Here is a 22,181-nt window from a genome sequence, read left to right on the forward strand (position 1 = left end):
TACATGATTTGACAATGGCACAGCCCACACAGTTTAAAAGCTATTCCAAATGTTTCTAATACAACATTTCGGAGAGACATGGTTAGTTTCTAAATCCCAAGACAAGTTATTCTAGATGTTTTTCTTCCAGTTCCAGCCATGTGACGATGTTTATACAAACCACAAGTCTATAAAGCAATGAACTGGTTGGAATATTACTACTCAGCGAGACTCATCACTGAGATTTAGAATGATAGGAATACTTAAGGATGTACAAAAATATTCCAGCAATATCGCAGCAGGGGACACCAGAGATGGGCTTCACACATTGTACCCATGTGGAAAATCAAACCTGGGTGTTGGGCATGACAAGCGAACACTTTAACCACTAGGCTACCCCACCACCCCTGATATGAAAGGAGCTACAAGAGACATTGGGTCTGGGCCACAGTTATTTTGGGCCATAATAATTCCAACATGCTAACAGTGATTCATGATAGCCTCAGTATTATTGACACTTATGGAATGTGGCACAAGAATCTGCAATTGTCTAAGAAATGGAGGCCATTTATTTAGTTCTAGGGTCAGTTCCCTGGGACCCTGGTAATGGGAAGCACTGCTGCGTGTGGGAAAATATTACAACTGACCATCCTCAGGGTGTAAGGGCACATTAATCTCAGATTAATCCCCCTGCACATGTCTGTGCCACTTGGGTGCAGGTTTAATAACCTCTGCTGTACTGAATACTGATAATGCTACATCAGACTGAATTCTTCGTCACAGCTGATCCTACTGAAAATATGCCCTAAACATCTGGTTACTTGAGAAGGTTGACCGACTTTGACGCCACTTATAACATTACTTCAATTTATACATCACAGCAAGTCAGTGACTACAGAAAATATGATGTTGGCCTTGGTGTTATTGCTTTGGTAAAATTCACAAGGCCATGCATGATGCTGACAAACTAGTGTTGGGAATTGGTTAAAATCTCATAATTGATGATTGGTTCACAATTGATGCACAAAAAAAACACCCAAAAAACCATGTAGTTCTTTGTTGTTGTTTTGCAAATTGCATCTTTAAAGAATGACTAGTATGCTAGGAACATACATTTCTTGGAGTATTTATGATAAATTCAATCTTGACTTGGAACAAGCTCATAGTGCTTATGAAATGCAAATGACACAGATAAAACCAACCTTGTGAAAAAATTTGCAAACAAGTGTTCCAGAATTGTTTGTGTTCGATTATGAGAAAACATGATTGATTGCTTGGTCGTTTAGTCACTGCGACCAATCTTCAATTATTTCAATTAATCAGCCCACCACTATGACAAACAGGGCAAATCTAAAATTTGAGACCATAATCATAGGATCCTAACATTCCTAAGGGACATAATTCCGCATGTCTTCATACACATATATATAGTATTATCTATGATCATCATAAACACAAGACAAAAGTTATAGTTATAACATGCATAAGTCATAAGATTATCCATCTATACATAAATTGAAAGGCAAAGTAGTGGTGAAAATTATATGACTGAACCACTGGAAATCATTGATGACAGGAAACAGGTAAGCATGCCCTACCCAACCAATAACATCTCCCACTCATACAGTTTGCATAGAAACATAAGTGTCTAGTTGCCGTACACCAGTACTCAAGGTCATTTAACCGCAGCCTTTAAAACCAGCCAATCAAGTGAACAGTGGACCACATATTCAAGTGACACACCTCTTCTGATTGAAACGAAAAACAATATGCTTAGGGACCATTCATAATTTATGGCTTTGGGGCTGGTGGGGTGGGGTGATGTGGTGCTGAATTTTTTTGGGGGTGTCACCCATTTTGTTCTGGGGAGGTCATCAATTTTGTACACATGTAAGGGGGTGGTAATGGAGGGGGGTTTGTACATGATTTTGTACATGACATGCATGGGGTGTTACCTACTTTATACATAAATTTTAAGAGGGGTTATTCACATTGTACATGCTTCTCCATGAAAATCATCGACCACCCCCCCTCCCCATCCTAGCCTAAAATTATGAACGGCCCCTTATTTGGAGTTACATTGACAGTGTACAAAGGTATAAGGCCTCCTTGAGTTGTTCACCTGTGGGTATTTTGAATACACAATGTCATTTAGAAAGTTGGCAAATGTCACATATGTTATCGTTGGGATTACACTTTGTCAGTAACGTACAAAATACCTTTGTTAGGTTGAGCCCCATTCGGGATTCGGAACCCACTCTCTCTCTGCGGGTGTTATGTCTTAAGGTGCATAGCTTCATCAACCACAGATGACAGATATATCGACATTAAGTTGATGATGTGAAGTAGGAGAATGTGGAATGTGTTCCAGCACAAGTAGATCCTGGACCAGACAAACCATCTTTGAGAACCATGACAGAATACAAACAGGTACCACACTGTACCACCCAATCCTATATCACACATGCATATAGTATGACAAGAGGAGTAAGCCAAGGTATGCATCGAACAATAACAGGAGTTCACAATACCAGATAATATTCTTGACCTATGATGACAAACCAGAGATCATTTCAGAGGATCCGTATATCCATTGATGGAGTTGACAAAAATCAAAACAAATTCTCAGACAACTCCTAAAAAGTCTTCTATTTCTTTTTGGTCTATCAAACCCACATGATATATTTCTGATGGCAAAATCCCCCATTTCATGGCCATAGAAGTTCCATTTTTGTACAAACATTTACATAGAATGTTATTTGAATGATGTTTGCTTCAATGAGATTGTCAAGCATGCATCGATGTCAAGTAAGCCATTATATGGTAACATAAGTTCTTCCTACAAATCACAGCCTGTAAAGTATCACTATATCATCCAACATCATTTCTTCTTGCTGTAGTAGGATTTCATCCTCTCTTTATTACACATGGCCGACGGTATGTCCAAACTAAAACTACTTGCAGGTTGGGAGGAGGGAAAGCTGAATGAGGCTGCACTTGTCTCTTCACATGTATCTACATCATCTATATCATCCATATCATTAATGATGGCCGACATGGAAGCAGATGTGGCAGCAGACGCAGAAGCAGACGTCGCAGTAGTCATGTGACTAGATTTGTAGAGTGAGTCCTGATGCACCGGAGTTGTGGTGGAATAAGATGCGTCAGATTGGGTTGATGTTTTTTCAAATTTACGTACATTTGGCTTTGCCTGTGGTGGAATCTTCTGGTAGCCATCTTGGCCAGACACCTGTGGTCTATTGTTGGCAGTCTGTCCTGGACCCATCTGTCCACCAGATGCATTCTGAGAATGGGTTGTCTTTGTTTGAGCATGTGCTGTGTAAATATTGCTACTTTCCTTCTTCCCTTCATCCCGTCCTAATTTGTAGTTACTGTTGTAGAAAGTTTGAAAGGTTTTCTCCTTCACATCGGTTCCTCCCTCATCATCAAATCCAAACTGAATACCATCAGAATTGTCACTTTTGAAACTTGTTCCTGAATTTGAACCTCCAAATTCCCAAGCTTTATCCTCCTTTCCACCATGTTCTGGGACTTTTCTACCCTTTCCTTTCACCTTGCCTCCCACAGTCCGATCAAACTGATCAAGCTTCCCTGCAGACCCTTCACCAATGTGAGAGGCTGTTCCTGTAGAAGCTCCTCTGTCTCCACCAACGGTACATCCAAATCCACTACTTCTAATACCCAGACCTCCTAGATTGGGCCTACTGCTGCTGTCCCCAAACTGAGGACTGGACATCTGGCCATCTTCCTGTCTCTTGGAGTTCTGGTTGATAGAGCTATGCCACAGAGTTCCAGAGCTTCTGCCACTCTCTCTGCCGGAACTCCCCCCACTGAAAATACTGTCATCACCATCAGATACATCATCCAGTGTGTTGATGTTTCCATGCCTGCGAAGATTGATACAGTTTAGAAGAGTAGCTACACTGTACATTCTTAAATGCTAATGTTTAGGATTGAATGGAGAAAGTTTTCCTGAAATAGTCAGGGGATATAACATGTGAGCTTGGGAAAGTTGCTGTTATTCTTAAACATTTTTATCAATCACAGATACAAGGGAGTATTGTCATCTTGAACTGATAAAGAGAAGCACGGGCCAGCTATCACTAATCCTAGCTAAACACTATCTGCCTACAGCTAAACCAAGAGAAACACTATCCAACTGCCACCAATTCAAGGAAACACTATCCAACTACAACTAATTCAAGGAAACACTATCCAACTGCAACCAATTCAAGGAAACACTATCCAACTACCACTAATTCAAGGAAACACTATCCAACTGCAACCAATTCAAGGAAACACTATCCAACTACAACTAATTCAAGGAAACACTATCCAACTGCAACCAATTCAAGGAAACACTATCCAACTGCAACCAATTCAAGGACACACTATCCAACTACCACTAATTCAAGGAAACACTATCAAACTGCAACCAATCAAAGGAAACACTATCCAACTGCAACCAATTCAAGGAAACACTATCCAACTGCAACCAATTCAAGGAAACACTATCCAACTGCAACCAATTCAAGGAAACACTATCCAACTGCAACTAATTCAAGGAAACACTATCCAACTGCAACCAATTCAAGGAAACACTATCCAACTGCAACCAATTCAAGGAAACACTATCCAACTGCAAAAGGAAACAATTCAAGGAAACACTATCCAACTGCAACCAAGTCAAGGAAACACTATCCAACTGCAACCAATTCAAAGAAACACTATCCAACTGCAACCAATTCAAGGAAACACTATCCAACAACCACTAATTCAAGGAAACACTATCCAACTGCAACCAATTCAAGGAAACACTATCCAACTACATCAAATTCAAGGAAATACTATCCAACTACCACTAATTCAAGGAAACACTATCCAACTGCAACCAATTCAAGGAAACACTATCCAACTGCAACCAATTCAAGGAAACACTATCTTACTATCACTAATTCAAGGAAACACTATCTTACTATCACTAATTCAAGGAAACACTATCAAACTACAGTTGCTACAACTAATCCCAGGGAACCACTATTTAATGACAACTAATCCAAGGGAAATGCCTTCTAACTACAACTAATCTGAAGGAAACACAATAAACTACTTCTATTCCAAGGGAAAAACTATCCACCTACAACTAATTTAAAGAAAAACATTACCCAGACAATTAATAATCCAGAAAAAGGACAGCCAGAGCAATAGATACACAGAGACTTCCACCCGATCGCCTGACACTCACCACTTTGCCGTTTGACTCTGCTTCAAGGCTGCATGCAACATGGCTTGCTCCTCCGCTTCTGTTTGAGGCATCACACCTGGAGGACAGAATCACGTTGAACAGAAACATTCCAAATAAGTCGCAAAATTGAGTTTCATTGATATAGAATTCATACATAGAAATCATCAATGGTGCTTCTTTTGCAGATTCCTATATCATGAAGTAACACATCTTAAAACTCAGCTAGGCCATTTCATGTTTTACAGACGAGTACTACCACCAACCAAGCAAAAGAAAACATAAAAGACGAACGACTGATTTTTCTTTTGTAATGTACTCATATTTCAAAAATATTGTTAAGGAAAATGAAACAAGAACATGTAATACCAAAATCTTAAAACTGATATCTTTTGTTCAGTTCAAAGTTAATGATTATTTTGCTATCAAACTTGAGTGCCATTATTCTGGCACACTGTAAAGAAATATATTTGGACAGGCCTTGCACTTATAAGAAAGAAGACCCGTGAAGATCCAGGGTAGAATAGGTCTACAGCAACCCATGCTTGCCACAAAAAGGCGACTGCTTGTTGTAAGAATTGACTAACAGTATCGGGTGGTCAGGCTCGCTGACTTGGTTGACACATGTCATCGGTTCCCAAATGCGTAGATCGATGCTCATGCTGTTGATCACTGGATTGCCTGGTCCAATCTCGATTATTTACAGACCGTCGCCATATAATAATAATAATAATAGTGCCTATTTATAGTGCGCACAAATCCACGCTCGTAAGCATGCTCATGTCGCTACAATTAATATAGCTGGAATATTGCCGAGTGCAGCGTAAAACTAAACTCACTCACTCACTCACTTTAAGAATGAAAGTAAGTGAGTGAATGTGGTTTTACACTGTGACGATAACACTGCTGGGACCCCAGAAATGGACGTCACACATTGTCCCCATGCGGGAATTAGAACCGAGGTTTTGGTCATTATGAGGAAACCCTTAACCACTAGGCTATCCCACCGCCCCTTAAACCACCAGTAGCAACCTGTCAGAAGCATAGTCTGTTCCCACGTTATGTTCAAAACACTACATTCTTCTGCCATGTACAATTAAAGATAATGGGTCAGGTGCCCTTCAGCTTCTCAGCAGGTGCCCTTCAGCCTCTCAGCAGGTGACTGGAACAACTTTAAGGTCTAAATGAGGATAGCATTATTTAATCTCCTAAATACATAATATTTCTTTACCTACATGACATCTTTTTTATGTGTGTTAGTGAGAGCATGTGAAATGAATTTCTTTCGGGAAGATTTACAGTTTAAAAAGTTAACAGTAATAAAATTCCTGACACATTTCTGATTATAGCAATACAGTATCCTTTTCAGACAAGTGCTTGTGTTTTGTTTACACAACGACAGTAATTGACCCCCACAAGGACAAGTATCCCTGCAGTGTCTCAACTTTGATGGGGTGAAGAAATGATGGCTTAGGAATGAAAGTACACAAGACAAAAGCTGGAGACACGCTGACAGAGACATATACTCAATCAGCAACAGGAACCAATTATGCAGGTGCACCAATCAAAACTGTCTGTGTGATCACATGACAACAAACAATGAAGCATTACAATTAAACTTTGCATAATTTGTTTCAGAAAAATAACAGATTTTACACATAAATTGCCTCCTGTCTCACATTTCTGAAATATCTGTATCAAAATCTAATCAATGTAGGATAATGTTGTTTGGTTGGTTTGTTGTTTAACGCCACTCTCAGCAGTATTCCAGCTCTATGGGGGCGGTCTGGACCAGACAATCCAATGATCAAAAGCATGAGCATCTACACAATGGGCATATCATTGTGTCAACCAAATCAGTGATCCTGACCACCCAATCCCATTAGTCGCCTCTTACAACAAGCCTGGGTTGCTGTAGACCAATTCTAACCCGGTGTAGCAGCCCAGAATACCCCCCCACCAGATTATACCCGGGGTAAACTATAGGCTAGCCCAGTTTATACCCCGGGGGTATATTCTGGACCAGGCCAAAGTATACCCCTCCAGCCCAGACTATACCCCTAAAAAATTATGTTGATAGTTCACTCAATATGAGTGTGTGATTCGGGCAATGGTCTTGGTGTCATTTAAAAGAATTTGTAGGTGCATTTCATTTACATTACTGCATAATACAAAATTTATTAAGTATTTGTTGAGTGCCTCTCTGCAATATGATATTTTCGACTTTGCGTAACCCAGCCATGCTGATATATCAAGGTTAGTAGTTAGTTATTTGCTTTATTTAGCGTTGCACACACAACTTAGGTATTTCGGCAACGGGGTAGTACAACATGAACAGATTAACTACAGGCACACTCTACTCATCAATCTAAATAGAGCTGTACCATTATGGAGGTGGGTGTTGTCTTAATTAATACCCTACTCCACTGTCTAACAACTGGCTGTCTAACTAATGGGAGATAACCGGTGTGAGAAGGGGCTAGTGTGAGTAGGGACTGGTGATGGTGTGAGTAGGGCTGGTATTTATTTATTAATATGAACAAGTGACTCTGGAGACTGATCTCAGTGTCATGGAAATATATTTAAAAGTGCATTTCATTTCGCATCCTATATTGCATTCAACCTTCAACATGGATGACAACCTCTATACCCAGATCTTGAACTTCTACACCAACTCTGATAAGAAGTATCCTCAGCACATCTATGACCTGGATCCTGACACGCGTTTGAATGCGAAGTCACATTTTCGGCAAACTGCAAAGCCATTTCGGGTAGCAAAGGGAATTGTCTTTCGTGGTGAAAGGGAAGTGCTCACCAAAAGTCGCCTACCCAGCATCCTGAAAGCATGCCATGACAACCCAGCTACAGGTGGACACTTTGGCAAAGATAAAACCTTCGGCAAAATATCCTCGCGTTATTATTGGAAAGGCATGAAGAACGACGTGCAAGAATATGTCAACAGATGCAGATGCAGATGCAGAAGTTATGTCAACAGCCAGTCTGTTTAAATGTGACATTTATATTTACAGTGCAGTTGGTCAGTCAATGCATTGGCTGATGTACCCTGCCAGCTTCAGCTTGGAAACTCACACTGATTATGCTTTGTATCTGGAAAATGTATCGGACCATTTCAATGTTGTAACCAGTGTTTAATTGTGTGAGAAGTACAATAAAATTATAGTAGTATCCTTAATCACTTGTTTTCTGTAGGGGTATAATCTGGGCTAGGGGGGTATACTATGGCCTAGTTCAGAATATACCCCGGGGTGTACTAGGCTAGCCCAGAGTATACCTGGGTTATAGTCTGGGCTAGCCCAGTTTAACCCCGGGTATAGTCTGGGACAGGGGTATACTCTGGCCTGTTACACCAGATCTTCACAGGTCTAACCATACTTCACAAACATCAATAATCCTACCAAGCAGCATGTGAAACCATCAGCTCAAGTGGCTTAAGAATATATAATGAGTGTACAGACATTACAGAAGCTACCATACACAAGGTTCATGCTCAAACTTAAAGTGCATTCAGACGGGAATATTTCTAAAATGAAAACATGGCCTTTAGCCTGTTTTCATCATAATTCTATCAGTGAGTAAAGTTTCAGCTTTTTATTCCGGACAAACATCAAGGTTTCCACACAGGCCAAAATGGGTTGTTTAATTTGTGATTTAGAAAATGTTCTTGATGTTTGCAGGATGCCTAGCTATGAGAAGACATGGAAGTCAATGTGATACCATGCCCACCTGAACTGTTTGCTTCTATGTTTTCAAAGTCATCTGCAACAAATATCAGAATTACTAAACAGAAGTCCGAGAAGCCAAATACATCAGAAACACCATTCACATATCTACTGAATGTGTCACATCCTAAAATATGCCATCACAGGAATAGTCTTTTTTCAAAATTGGTTTAGTGCTTCTCTCAACACTAAAACTATGGAGTGAGTACATATTATGTTTATTTCATTGTTCAGCTAATCCTACAGTCAAATGCAGAATGATTAAACTTCATAAATCAATTACTACATCTACCCAAGAAAATGTATGAAAAAAACCAAACTATACCCAAATCAGTATTTTTCATGTTTAATTCATATCATCTTTAATGTACAATCGCTTGACCAAGAAATACCCTTAAACTGGCTAACAGATCTTTTAACCTATTTTAATGAAATATGGGGGAAAAAGTTCACAAAATGTTCATTGTTCAAGTACTTATATCACGATATGGCTGAAATATTGCCGATGTGACGTTAAATATTAACTCACTCACTCAAGTACTTATCATGATTCAAACCAAGAACTATGTAAAACGACCGAGATACTACATATTTTCCCGAGAATATTTGCAGCTAGTTTATCTCGACTGTGTGTCACCCATAGGGGGCCTGAGAATCTAGCATCTTTTTGAGTCAATCAAGTGTCGACAAGCAAGATCTTTGTAATATGGTAGTCTGTGATATCCAATGCAGTGTTACTTGGTTCACATGCTCAGCTTTCCAGGATTGTTTGATTGAGTTTAGTTTTACGCCGCTGTTAGCAATATTCCAGCAACATCACAGCAGGGGACACCAGAAATGGGCTTCACATATTGTACCCATGTGGGGGTTTGAATGCAGGTCTTCAACGTGATGAGTCGACGCTTTAACCACTAGGCTACCCCACCATCCCAAGTTTCCAGAAGGCACTACTAAGAGAGAAATTTAATCAATACATACCCTGTTGCACAGCCTCCATCTCACTCCTCAACAGGGCCTCATGGAACATCCTCATCTCCTCTGCCTCACTCTGGGGCATCAGCTCACTGTAGCCTGAACCATCCACTTCTGGATCCTCTTCAAACTCTTGAGGTTTATATTTCTTTTCTGAAAAAAGAATAATTATGGATGAAAGCCAAAACACCTACAACAATCACTGACACTTAAAACTTTGATGAACAAGAAAAACATGCCAAATCCAAGGTTCATAATTAGGTGAGGTGAGGTGAAATGGGGCTTTAAAGTCGCACTGAAGAATATTTCGCCATATGACGCATGTGCATGTGTATAAAGCGTGTTTATGCCCAGCGGCTGTTTGTAGTTTTATAGTGCTAGCCCACTGAGACACCATGCCCCAGTGAAGCATGAATACCCCACCAGACTGATGCTGGTTTTATAGTGCTAGCTCACTGACATACCATGCCGCAGTTAAGCATGTTGGACATCCCAACCTTCAGTCTTGAGGTGAGGTGAGGTGAAACTTGTGCAAACTGTTCCTAACGTCAGGCTTTTTGAATATTTCTAACCATATGCTTGCTTGCGGTTTGGGTCATGCGTGTATGTATGCACGGGCGGCTGCTTTGTATTGACCTAACCCAACATTTAAGCTGGTTCCCTTAAGTGCTAGCTCTGCACTGTTGAGATACCTTTAATGCCATAAAAGTGAAGCATGTGATTGAAAACATCCACTTGCACAGTTTGAGAGACACATTTGAAGAGATATTTTACAAAAAACGGGTCCACATGACTCATGCCTAACCAGTCCTTGTTGTACATCCATTAGATGCCGAGCAACACAATGTTGGCTTCAGGCAGGGACCAAAAAGTACCATATTTTAATGTCTTTTGGTATGACGCGGTAAGTTGGGATCGAACTGCCGCGACCTTCCTCCAGACACATTATACTCTGACTCAAGGCGGATGCTCTAAATCCACTACACCACGGAGGAGGTCCCTTCAGTCTTTAAAAATCAGATCCTGATTCAACAAATAATGAAAGTCAACGGAGATTGAACAGTAAATATTAGAGTACAATAACAGAATCTGAAGGACTACCATATAGTCTGAATATAACAGAACCACATGCTTAGGGTATCAGGGTTAGAACTTGACTTTTTAAAGCACAAGCAAAAAACTGCTTGTGACTTTTCAAGCTACAACCTAAATGAAATTTCAATAAGCAAAAACATAAAAATAATTCCAAAATCAATAACCTTTATTTTTCACAACCTTAACTAAATGTGTTAAATGATGACACAAGTCAACTGTCCATTCAAAAATTTAAACTTTAAACTAATGCTATCAACATTTTACATGTCTGTCTGAACATGTCTTACTCTCTCTAAATTTTTTAGAGACATTTGTTAATTGATTTTTTTAGAAATAATTTCAGCATTGTAAAATCTTTAATATGATTGTGAAGCTGTTTTAATTCAAAAATTCTGACACCTACTTATCGATGATGTTTGATCAGAAATATTTTCACATTTTTTCTGATTTAAATCAACAAAAACATGGGACGCTTAATACGTCGGCCCTTATTAATAAATTGATCACCATTATGAATTTTTCAACACATTTAGTGTATTAGCGTCCGTTAATTTCAACCCTTGGGTATATTGACATGCTGTTAGCCAAACCAGCAGGAAAACAATTCAAACATGTAGCTTGTGTGATCAGCAAAGTTTGCAGTGAGTCCCCACTGGAGTACCATAACCCTTGTAGTACGTTAGGGAAATACATACTGTGTCTTCCAGACAATTCCTTCCTCTGGCAGGCATCGCAGCACCTGCTCTGCTGGACAAAATAACCTTGTTCTCATGGTAATAAGTTCATCTCACCCAGGCTTGGCACTGTGCTGCTGGCCACACAAAATAACATGTGGAACTACCCAGGTCTAGGTGCTGTCAGTAAACAAAATAACATCTACAAAATGTCTCACCCAGTAGCCACACAAAATAACATCTCAGCCACCAGTAGCCACACAAAATAACATCTCACCCAGTATGCCACACAAAATAACGTCTCACCCAGTAGCCACACAAAATAACATCTAACCCACCCAGTAATGTCCACCCAAAATAACATAACATCTAACCCAGTAGCCACACAAAATAATGTCTCACCCAGTAGCACACACATCCCAAAATAACATCCCACCCAGTAGCACAATAACAAAATAGCCAACACACATCCAGTAAAATAATGTCTCACCCAGTAGCCACACAAAATAACATCCCATCCAGTAGCCACACAAAATAATGTCTCACCCAGTAGCCAGTACACACAAAATAACGCAAAATAATGTCTCACCCAGTAGCCACAATAAAATAACATCTCCACCCAGTAGCCACACAAAATAACATCTCACCCAGTAGTAGCACACAAAAATAACGTCTCAAAAAACATAACCCAAGCCACACAAAATGTCTCACCCAGTAGCTACAAAAATAACATCTAGCCACACAAAATGTCTCACCCAGTAGCCACACAAAATAATGTCTCTCACCCTCATCCAGTAGCCACACAACATAATGTCTCACCCAGTAGCCACACAAAAATAACATCAGTAGCCACCCACCCAGTAGCCACACAAAATAACATCCCAGCCACACAAAATGTCTCACCCAGTAGCCACACAAAATAACAGTCTCACCCAGTAGCCACAGTAGCCACACACAAAATAACAAAAGCCACAACATCCACCCAGGAGCCATTAAAATAATGTCTCAAAATGTACACCACCCAGTAGCCACACAAAAATAATGTCTCACCCAGTAGCCACAAAATAACTACACAAAATAATACCCAGTGTCTCACCCAGTAGCCACACAAAATAGCCACACAAAATAATGTCTCACCCAGTAGCAGTAGGTAGCACAAAATAATGTCTCACAGTAGCCACCACAAATACCCATAGCCACACAAAATAACATCTCTCACCCAGTAGCCACACACAATAGCCACAAATACAACACATCTCACCCAGTAGCACACACACAAAATAACATCATCACCCAGCCACACAAAATAATGTCTCACCCAGTAGCCACACAAAATAACATCCCACCCAGTAATATGCCACACAAAAATAACATCTCACCCAGTAGCCACACAAAATAACATCCACCCTAAGTAGCCACACAAAATAACATCTCACCCAGTAGCCACACAATAACATCTCACCCAATAGCCACACAAAATAACATCTCACCCAATACCCACACAAAATAACATCCCATAACATCTCACCCAATAGCAACATGTCTCACCCAGTAGCCACAAAAATAAATAACATCTACCCACACAAAGCAATAAAAACATCCCACCCAGTAGCCACACAAAATAACATTCATCACCCAATAGCCACACAAAATAACATCTCACCAAAATAATGTCTAATAGCCACAAAATAACATCTCACCCAATAGCCACACAAAATAACATCCCACCCAGTATACACACATCTAGCAACAGCCACACAAAAAATAACATCTCACCCAATAGCCACACAAAATAAACATCTCACCTCAATAGCCACACAAAATAACATCTCACCCAGTAGTCACACTAATAAAATAACATCCATCCAGTAGCCACACAAAATAACATAAAATAACATCTCACCCAATAGCCACACAAAATAATGTCTCACCAGTAGCCACCATGTCTCACCCAGTAGCAACACAAAATAACATCCCACCCAGTAGCAGAACACAAAACAAAATATGTCTCACCCAATAGCCACACAAAATAACATCTCTCAGTAGCCCACAAAATAGCCATCTAATAGCAATAATAAAATAACAAAAATATCTCAATCAATAGCCCCTCTTAGATACTGATTCCTGAGAGTTAGCTACCCTTTTAACATCCACTGACCTCTCTTAGAAGCTTCGACAGTTTCCAGAATATCTGAATGACTCTGAAACAGAAAACGTCTCTCATTGGTCAACACGGGAAACATTTCCCATGCAGTAATCGCACATGTGGAAATTGACCAATGAGAGCTGTTTTCTGTTTTTCGAGTCATTCAGATATTTGCGGAAACTGTCAATGTTTACTGAAGAGAGGCCAGACATTTGTTTAAAGTAGAGGGTAGTGCTAATGCGAGGGTCAGTGGTCAAATATGAAATGCAGTTAGTCAAATTGAATACAATGAGCAGAAAGGTAAAAGAATGACCAACAAGCTCAACAAAAACAATTGTGAAAAACGTAAGGTTTGATTGAACCACACATTAAAAACAGTCGGGCTGTCCGGTTTTCGATCAAGTTTTTAGTATGGGAACTGTCATCCCTTGTGTATTTTATGTAATGACTTTAGCGGTAGAAGTACTTATTTCTCCACTGATTTCATTCAAATTTGAAACATATGTTAATCATAACATATAAAAACAACATATGATTGCAAAAGTCTAGATTTATATTTTTTTTAAATTACTGTCCACACAGTGATTTGAACCCCTCTGTCTGGAGTTATGTCAGGTGCATCACACTGCTACAACTTACGTGTTTGTTGTCCTGTCTGTCCACTGTCAGAAACACCAGTTATACCCGATGCCTGCATATCGGACATCTGAAATTTGATTATAAAGAATTCATCTATTGCCTTTATTTATCAATACAATAAATTGAGCACTTGAGTAAAAAAAGAACTCTTCCAATCTGCAAAGATTTGTTACATAGTACATGAATACTGGCGAGGTACAAAAAATAATACAATCGTTAACTGTTTGTCGACCTTCACCTTACACTGCAAGATGAAAAACTATAGTCACCTTGGCTTATCATTACAATCATGGACGCTGTAAAAGTGTTTTTAGTCTAAAATTTATATGTTAATTTTACACCTTCAAGATGATGCCATTTATCTTTGCGAGAAACAATTACTCCAGCAGGAAGTATGAAAGTGGGCAAAACTTACATCCTTTGTCATGAAGCTGAAATAAAAAGACATTAACAATAATTACTATAAAGACGTAAGAGGTTGCAGTAAAGGCCACAGTTACACAGACATGGAAAATACCTTAACTGACAAGGCTGTTGATTAACAGAGTAACATTTATAAGAATCATACACATGGACATTTGGATCATGATAGCTGACCTTGCAGATTTGCATAGACATTCGGATCATGATAGCTGACCTTGCTGATTTGCATAGACATGAATTTATTATGCTTCGTTTCATATGATTAACCTGTTGATATCGTACTAGAAAGCTGCCATGCACATTCTCTTCTCACACCAGTTCAAAACAAAAGTATTTGTCAACTTACTGCTTGTCCTTTCCTCCATCCTTTCCACTATCGATGCCATCAATCTCAATGTCATCATCCAGGTCGTCATCCACATCCTCCATCACTGCCGATACCTCATCATCAGCATCTACATCTGTCTGCAAAGACTCAGAATCATTTCCTGCTATCTCTGAATCAGCAACACTTCTGTTGCAATCCTGTCCACCAGGAGTACTCTCCCTTTCCTTCTCCTGTCTCACAGCCCTTCTCTGAGCTTCCTTCTCCTCTTGTTCTTTCTGCTTCTTCTTAAATTCAGCAGCAATCAATTCCATCTCCTGCAAAATATTCACAACACATACCAGCATTACACTAGTTATCTGAAGTAAAGATCATTCAGGGGATGTTTCCACTGTAATATGTAGCCAGTGTGTTCCCATGGAAACAGCATTGTTTTGTGACAACTTTACCATGTTCTGTGTGAAGGTTGAAGTCTCTCAAAACTTGTAAAAATAATAGATAGATATCAGAAATATAGAGCAAAAAGTACCATATTGCAAAGCTGAGTCATTAGGGATTATATTAAAAGTTTAAAACTATTTAATTGTTGTCAAACCTTTTCACGTTGTTTCTGTTCTGCTTTAAGTTTCTTCTTGCTTTTCTTGCCATGGGTGTTCTGGGAAGGAGTCCCTGCTGATGCCTCAGAAGTGTTATGGCTGCCCTGTTTCACATCAATCTTGACCTTCTCAGTTTCTGTCAGCTTGTTCTTGTCCAGGCGGCCATTGCTGTGTGTCTCGACTTTCTCTGCAGCAGACACTTCAGGGGCACAGCTGCCATGGGCATTGGAATTCTTATCAAATGAAGTAGAATTGTTTGTTTCAAAGACATTGGTGAAATTGTTTGGTGCTGAAGTTCTTGAGTCAGTTTTGCCTACAGTCTGCTTGGACGTCTGTTGCATATCTGATGCATTGTGGGTTGATTTTGACTTTGCTTGAGAGGCAGCTTGTGATTCTATGGAGGAACAATACATGGTATATTCTGAAATTGTTCACGAGAATAAGGGGAATCGTGAATTACTTTCCATCTGACCCAACTATATCATTTAGAAATCTATTGGTGGATGTAAAACAAAGCTGTAGATAATTATGCAGGGATTTACATGGACTCCTGAATTTGAAGGTCCCTGGGACTCATACTCTTAATTTTCAGGGGTCCTGGACAACAAAATGGGGGTTCCAGACACTTAAATATTATTAATAATACTGTTATTGTCTTGTGTATCATGATCATCACATTGTTGCAGTAATTAAATTGCAAATATACCATAACCCAGCTAGTAGCAAACTCAGTGATAACTTATTGTCACTTGATTGGAATTCTTACAAAAAGTATTTGGACTTTTCCTGAGAACCTGTGAACGCGCTAATAAATTTGGTTGCGTCCATTGACATTTTTACGAGTATAGGACGCAGGAATTCGTGTCCTGTAAATCCCTGATTATAACTTAGACTTAGAGTGAATAAGTAAGTGAAGATGACAGTTTAAGTATATAAACTCAGTTGAAAAGTAAAAAAAACCGAAAGATAATAATTGGAGAGGTTTCAATGACTATTTACTAAACCAATTAGAGACTTGAGGTATCGTTTTCCAAAACAACAGGAATATAACACCAGTGATGGTTACAGTACCTACATCAACAGATCAAATCATAACGCAACGTGTACAATAACTGCCTAGTTACATCTTACCCAAGAAGTTATATATCAATGATTATCTATCAAATGAGGTGAGGTGAAATGGGGTTTAACGCTGTACTTAAGAATATTTCGCTCATATGACGACGTGCATGCACTTACGCTGGTTTTGTAGTGCTAGCTCACTGACATACCATGCCGCAGTGAAGCATGAATACCCCACTCAGACACAGTATACTGACTCCAAGCCGACCAGTCCTTGTTGTACCCATTAATGCCGAGCGCCAGGCAGGGACCAACAAGTATCATATTTTAACGTCTTTTGGTATGACGTGGCCGGGGATCGAACCCGCGATCTTACATCCTAACCACTACACTACGGAGGCGGTATTATCTATCAAATGAAATCAGTGACCTTAAATACTAATCTCCCCAAAAGATGGTACACCAGAATAGCATAAAGATACTGTTGCTTACGTTTGCCCATCTTTGCAGCTTTTCGTCGTTCCTTCGCTTTTTTCTTTTTCTCCTTTTTTCTTTTCTTCCTTAGTTGGACCAGGAACATATGTTGGTTGCCTTGGGAAGGCATAAGTTTCATATTCACTGTCATCGTCTTCATCAGAGTCATCATAAAATCCGGGGAAATATGGTTCCTCATAATAATTACCTCTGAAATGGTGTCCGTGGTGATAGGAATAACCTCCATGATGAAAGTGTTCGAAAAAAGGATTCCCAAATGGATTTGCAAAAGGATTGAATGCTGCAAATACATGTAAACATATAATCCATCAAAGTGACCCTGTGAAAAGTAACAATGTGTAAAATGAGTAGGGTAAAATGTTACTATTTCGCCAAACTGCTATGAATATTGAGATGTGAGAAATCTCCAAAACACATCTGAAAGATGACACACACAGAAAAGGTGCAGTGAATACTCAACTTGTATGTATTTCCAGCTACGTAAATTCAGCCATGAGCATAAGCCGACTGTTATCACTTAATATGCAGTTAGATATGAAAATAAAGGTGACAAAAGTCTTTCCATAACTATAAGAAATCTCTGCATACAATACAGTCAATATTACAACTCCAACCATATCATGAACCATATGCCACAAGCTTCAAATTACTGCTACACATGATGTGTTTAGGTAAGGCACCTACCTCCACTCAACCAGGGGAAGAGCCGCATGAAAACCTCAAACTGAAAAAATAGATACATATTTAACATACAAGTATTTAAAACACTTACATAAATCTAACACAACATAGACAATCAGATTCATAAGATGCAGATATGGGTGGGCATCCAGTACATACATATGTTCAAAATGGATACACAGCACAATTATGATCATTGAACCAAATTCTTGGGACAGGTTCTGTACTCAAAATAATTGAAACAAGTGTTTGCCACTGATATGGCAATGTCCCCCGCCGCTAAAGAATGGAATATCTATATTTACTACTTTTTATTTTTGGGTCACATACAAGATGCCTGAAATGACTGGTGTCTGCATAATCACCCAATGTAGGCTGTCAACATACTTGAAACACTGGGTGCAATGTTTTATGAGATATCCGCTTTAAAAAGCGGTCAAAGTATCGTGGTGACCTTGAAGGGATAAGGTCAAGGTTACCCAAATCGACTGGTGTCTGCGTAATCCCCCAATGTAGGCTGACACCAAATTTGAAGACATTGGGTACAACAGTTCATGAGATATCATGTTAACAACAGTTTGAAAAGTGGTCAGTGTCGTGGTGACCTTGAAAATAAGGTCAAGGTTACCCAAATAAACTGGTGTCTGCGTAATCCCCTAATGTAGGCTGTCACCAAATTTGAAGACATTGGGTACAACAGTTCATGAGATATCGCGTGAACAAGAGTTGGAAAAGTGGTCAAAGTGTTGTGGTGACCTTGAAAATAAGGTCACGGTCACGCAAATCGACTGGTGTCTGCGTAATCCCCCAATGTAGGCTGACACCAAATTTGAAGACATTGGGTACAACAGTTCATGAGATATTGCGTGAACAAGAGTTGGAAAAGTGGTCAAAGTGTCGTGGTGACCTTGAAAATAAGGTCAAGGTCACACGAATCGACTGGTGTCTGCGTAATCCCCCAATGTAGGCTGACACCAAATTTGAAGACATTGGGTACAACAGTTCATGAAATATCGCGTTAACAAGAATCGGGACGTACGTACGTACGGACGCTGCTGAATACATAGTCCCCCGTTCCGCGCTTAGGCGGGGACAATTACAAATCAAACCTTACAGAGCAGTCAGAACACAATACCATTTCATTACCTTACCTTACCGAAACCCTCTGATATGTTAGGGACCCTATTATACGTTTCGTAGCTTTCTGTATATTGGGGCATTATCTTAAACTAGATATTTGGTTACTCTCCCTGTTTGCTCCAAGGATATTGAAGACCTCTATCACCATTCCTCGACATTCAAATAGACCTTAATCAGTATCCAGGGAATCTAACAACTCTTAACAAAACCATCAAGACCACCCTCAACCTCAAACCTCCACTTAGCACCATTCATCATCAGCATACCATTTGTCGATACAACCAGCCATGATATCCAGAGACTATTAAAGAAGCAAGCCAACATAGATGTTGTGTTCCAGAGAAGCACATCAATTTAGCATATTCTACAAGTCAATGGTAAACCAGCTACAAGCAACAAAAAAGACCCTTCAGGCGTTGTCTAGTACATTCAATGCAGATGTGGTGACCCGTATGTAGGTGAAACATCCTGTCCCTAAACATGAGAATCAAGGAACATCAGACATCTGCGAAGAAAACATACTCCAAATTTCAGCCATTTCGGACCACACCCAATCCCATCTAAATCATACCATTCTTTGAAACAACATCAACATCCTTGAAGCCAACCGGTCAGACTACAAGATAAGAAAACTCTTAGAGGCAGTCAACATCAAACGACTCAACCTGACAATCACTTGCTTGATAATGGTGTTAGCATCTACATCGAAAAGTAATAAAGAAGCTGTCTATCCACAAGTGTCCCTCTTCATCCTCATACCAGTTTCAAAATGCCATGCAACAAAGCACAACAACATCAGAGAGAGTACTCAACCACATGTGTGAAACTTCGCATGCTCAGAGGCCATTATTTCAATATAGATATGTCAAGTTAGTCAAGTTATCTATTTCCAGGCCAAACGCCATTATGACAGTAATGACAAAGTCGATATCAAGGAATTCCTGAACTGAAACAATAAGTGCTAGCACTAATTTATTTTCAAACATTTGACTGTGTAGTAAACGTTTTAAATACTTAGATACAGGAATGAATATTCTAAGTGGTAGAAAGGTATCAGACAGCTGCCATCATTCCTAACCATGCAAACAAATTGTGTATACCACTGTATTTATCTTTTTATCAAAACACGATGCAAGATTGACAGCGGACAATCTCAGTTTTCTGTTGTATACACACATGGGCAATCTGCTTAGAATGTCTATGTTTATTTAATTGGTTGGTTGGTTTGTTGTTTAATGCCACACTCAGCAATATTCCATCAATTTGGCTCAGTCTGTAATCGAGTCTGGACCACACAATCCAGTGATCAACAGCATGACCATCGATCTACACAATTGGGACATGGTGACATTGTGTTAACAAAGTCGGTGAGCCTAACAACTTGATCCCATTAGTCGCCTCTTACGACAAGCATGGGTTGCTGAAGACCAGTTCTAACATGTATCTCCACAGGTATTCTACATTTAAAATGCTTTTGACAGATGGCTGATATATTTAATTACAATCACATGCTTTCAAATTTCATAAATTGTTCTTTCTAAAAGGCAGAAACAATACAAATATAATGTTGGTAGTCACTCAACTCTCTCGCTTGACAAATGTATGCTACAAAGGTAGAAGAAATAAAATTGTTTTGGGTTTTGACACTAAATTTTCCACATGAAACATGAGCTGACTAAGAAATAAGACTGCTTTATCCTCATCTCTTGCCTGAACAGAATGTCATGGAAATTGTTTACTTACAGGAATTCCATCTTCTTCTTCATCAGCTCCCACAGTCTGTGGACCTGTGGAAACAGACACCTGTGATTACTTTGGCGACCACAATCAAATTGCTAAAAAATAAATGTTCAAACTGGACAAGCTTGAAGCATCCAACTTACAGGTTACAGGTTTGTGTAGAGCACAATAGATCAAGACATTATTGGGATGTATCTGGATTTTAAACTAACTACCCAAGGAAAATAGAAAGTTAAAAATTCAGACTTCTAGTAAGGTTCTTACTTTCAAACATTCAGAGCTATTTCAACATTGAATTTAATACAATAATCAATAATGTTACACCATCTCAGACCAGCATACCTATAGAATATGAGGTTGGGTGAAAGGCTCTTGAATGTCATGTTCAGAATTACTGCACTTATAGAGCAATGTGCATACACATGTAGGTTTAACCATGGCTACCCCACGCGATAAAAGAAGAACTGGATGTCTTTGAGTCAGCATGTCTTTCTCCTTAACACCAAGTGCAAGGCCAGATTACAGCAAGTACCATCTGAATACCGTATGTAACCGTAGATAAGCCGACCCCCAAATTTGACCCTTAAAATCAGTGTCAAAATGGTATGTTTCGGACATAAGCCGATCTCCGCGATGGGGTCCTAATCGTGGTAAACACAGACCACAGACAACTGTCAGTTAATAATTGAAAATTTTACTATATATTGTATATTTATATACTTATCCTATCGCACGGTATGCACCTCTCTTCTTCTTCTACGACCATGTGTGGAAACATGTCGTAGGCTAAGTTAAATCAAATCTTACTGGCCTCTGACCCCCCTGACCTCTGACCCCACTCCGATATCAGCACCTGTTAATCATCTTCATAAGCGTGCAGCTCGCTCAGATGATCACGTGACTACCTGTGCCTGTCATTCTCGTCTTGGAGCTTCCAGTAATCTCTGATGTGGGGCAGGTCGGGTGGGTATCCATCGCGTGAGATAGGATAAGTTAAAAAAAATGAAAATTTTACTATAAATTGTATCTTTATATACTTATCCTATCTCACGGTATGCATAATCCTACGGTTGGTAGGAGGGCCGCAGATTACCCTGTCAATACATACAACTGTGAAGACGCATAACCCAAGGAGGCCAGGAGAAAGCACCAACTCCAGATATGCAAACTCCAAACTTGTGATGGGTTTCTTCAGGTAACCCCTTGGCTTA

General features: G+C 39.5%; 2 protein-coding genes across 3 annotated transcripts; both read right to left on the reverse strand.

The window, feature by feature from the left end:
* Positions 1-912: 912 nt before the first annotated feature.
* Positions 913-11,864, reverse strand: LOC124282606 (secreted protein C-like). 2 transcript variants are annotated; one of them, XM_046718628.1, is made up of 5 exons: positions 11,745-11,864; positions 9,961-10,107; positions 8,987-9,019; positions 5,246-5,321; positions 913-3,887 (listed from the first exon to the last, which is right to left on the reverse strand). In XM_046718628.1, exons 2-5 carry the CDS (start codon positions 10,037-10,039, stop codon positions 2,861-2,863), a joined length of 1,215 nt encoding a protein of 404 aa, XP_046574584.1. In that variant the 5' UTR covers positions 10,040-10,107; positions 11,745-11,864; the 3' UTR covers positions 913-2,860. The 2 variants fall into 2 exon arrangements, with proteins under 2 accessions (XP_046574584.1, XP_046574585.1); XM_046718629.1 differs by lacking the exon at positions 8,987-9,019.
* Positions 11,827-21,012, reverse strand: LOC124282608 (eukaryotic translation initiation factor 5B-like). The gene is made up of 8 exons (XM_046718630.1): positions 20,974-21,012; positions 18,094-18,133; positions 17,407-17,689; positions 15,852-16,246; positions 15,278-15,573; positions 14,924-14,939; positions 14,509-14,575; positions 11,827-11,903 (listed from the first exon to the last, which is right to left on the reverse strand). The coding sequence occupies exons 3-8, from the start codon at positions 17,633-17,635 to the stop codon at positions 11,887-11,889; spliced, it is 1,020 nt and encodes a 339-aa protein (XP_046574586.1). The 5' UTR covers positions 17,636-17,689; positions 18,094-18,133; positions 20,974-21,012; the 3' UTR covers positions 11,827-11,886.
* Positions 21,013-22,181: the final 1,169 nt, after the last annotated feature.

Source organism: Haliotis rubra, unplaced genomic scaffold, assembly GCF_003918875.1.
Source record: "Haliotis rubra isolate DU_JTF1 unplaced genomic scaffold, ASM391887v1 Scf30, whole genome shotgun sequence".
Taxonomy (NCBI): Eukaryota; Metazoa; Mollusca; class Gastropoda; order Lepetellida; family Haliotidae; genus Haliotis; species Haliotis rubra.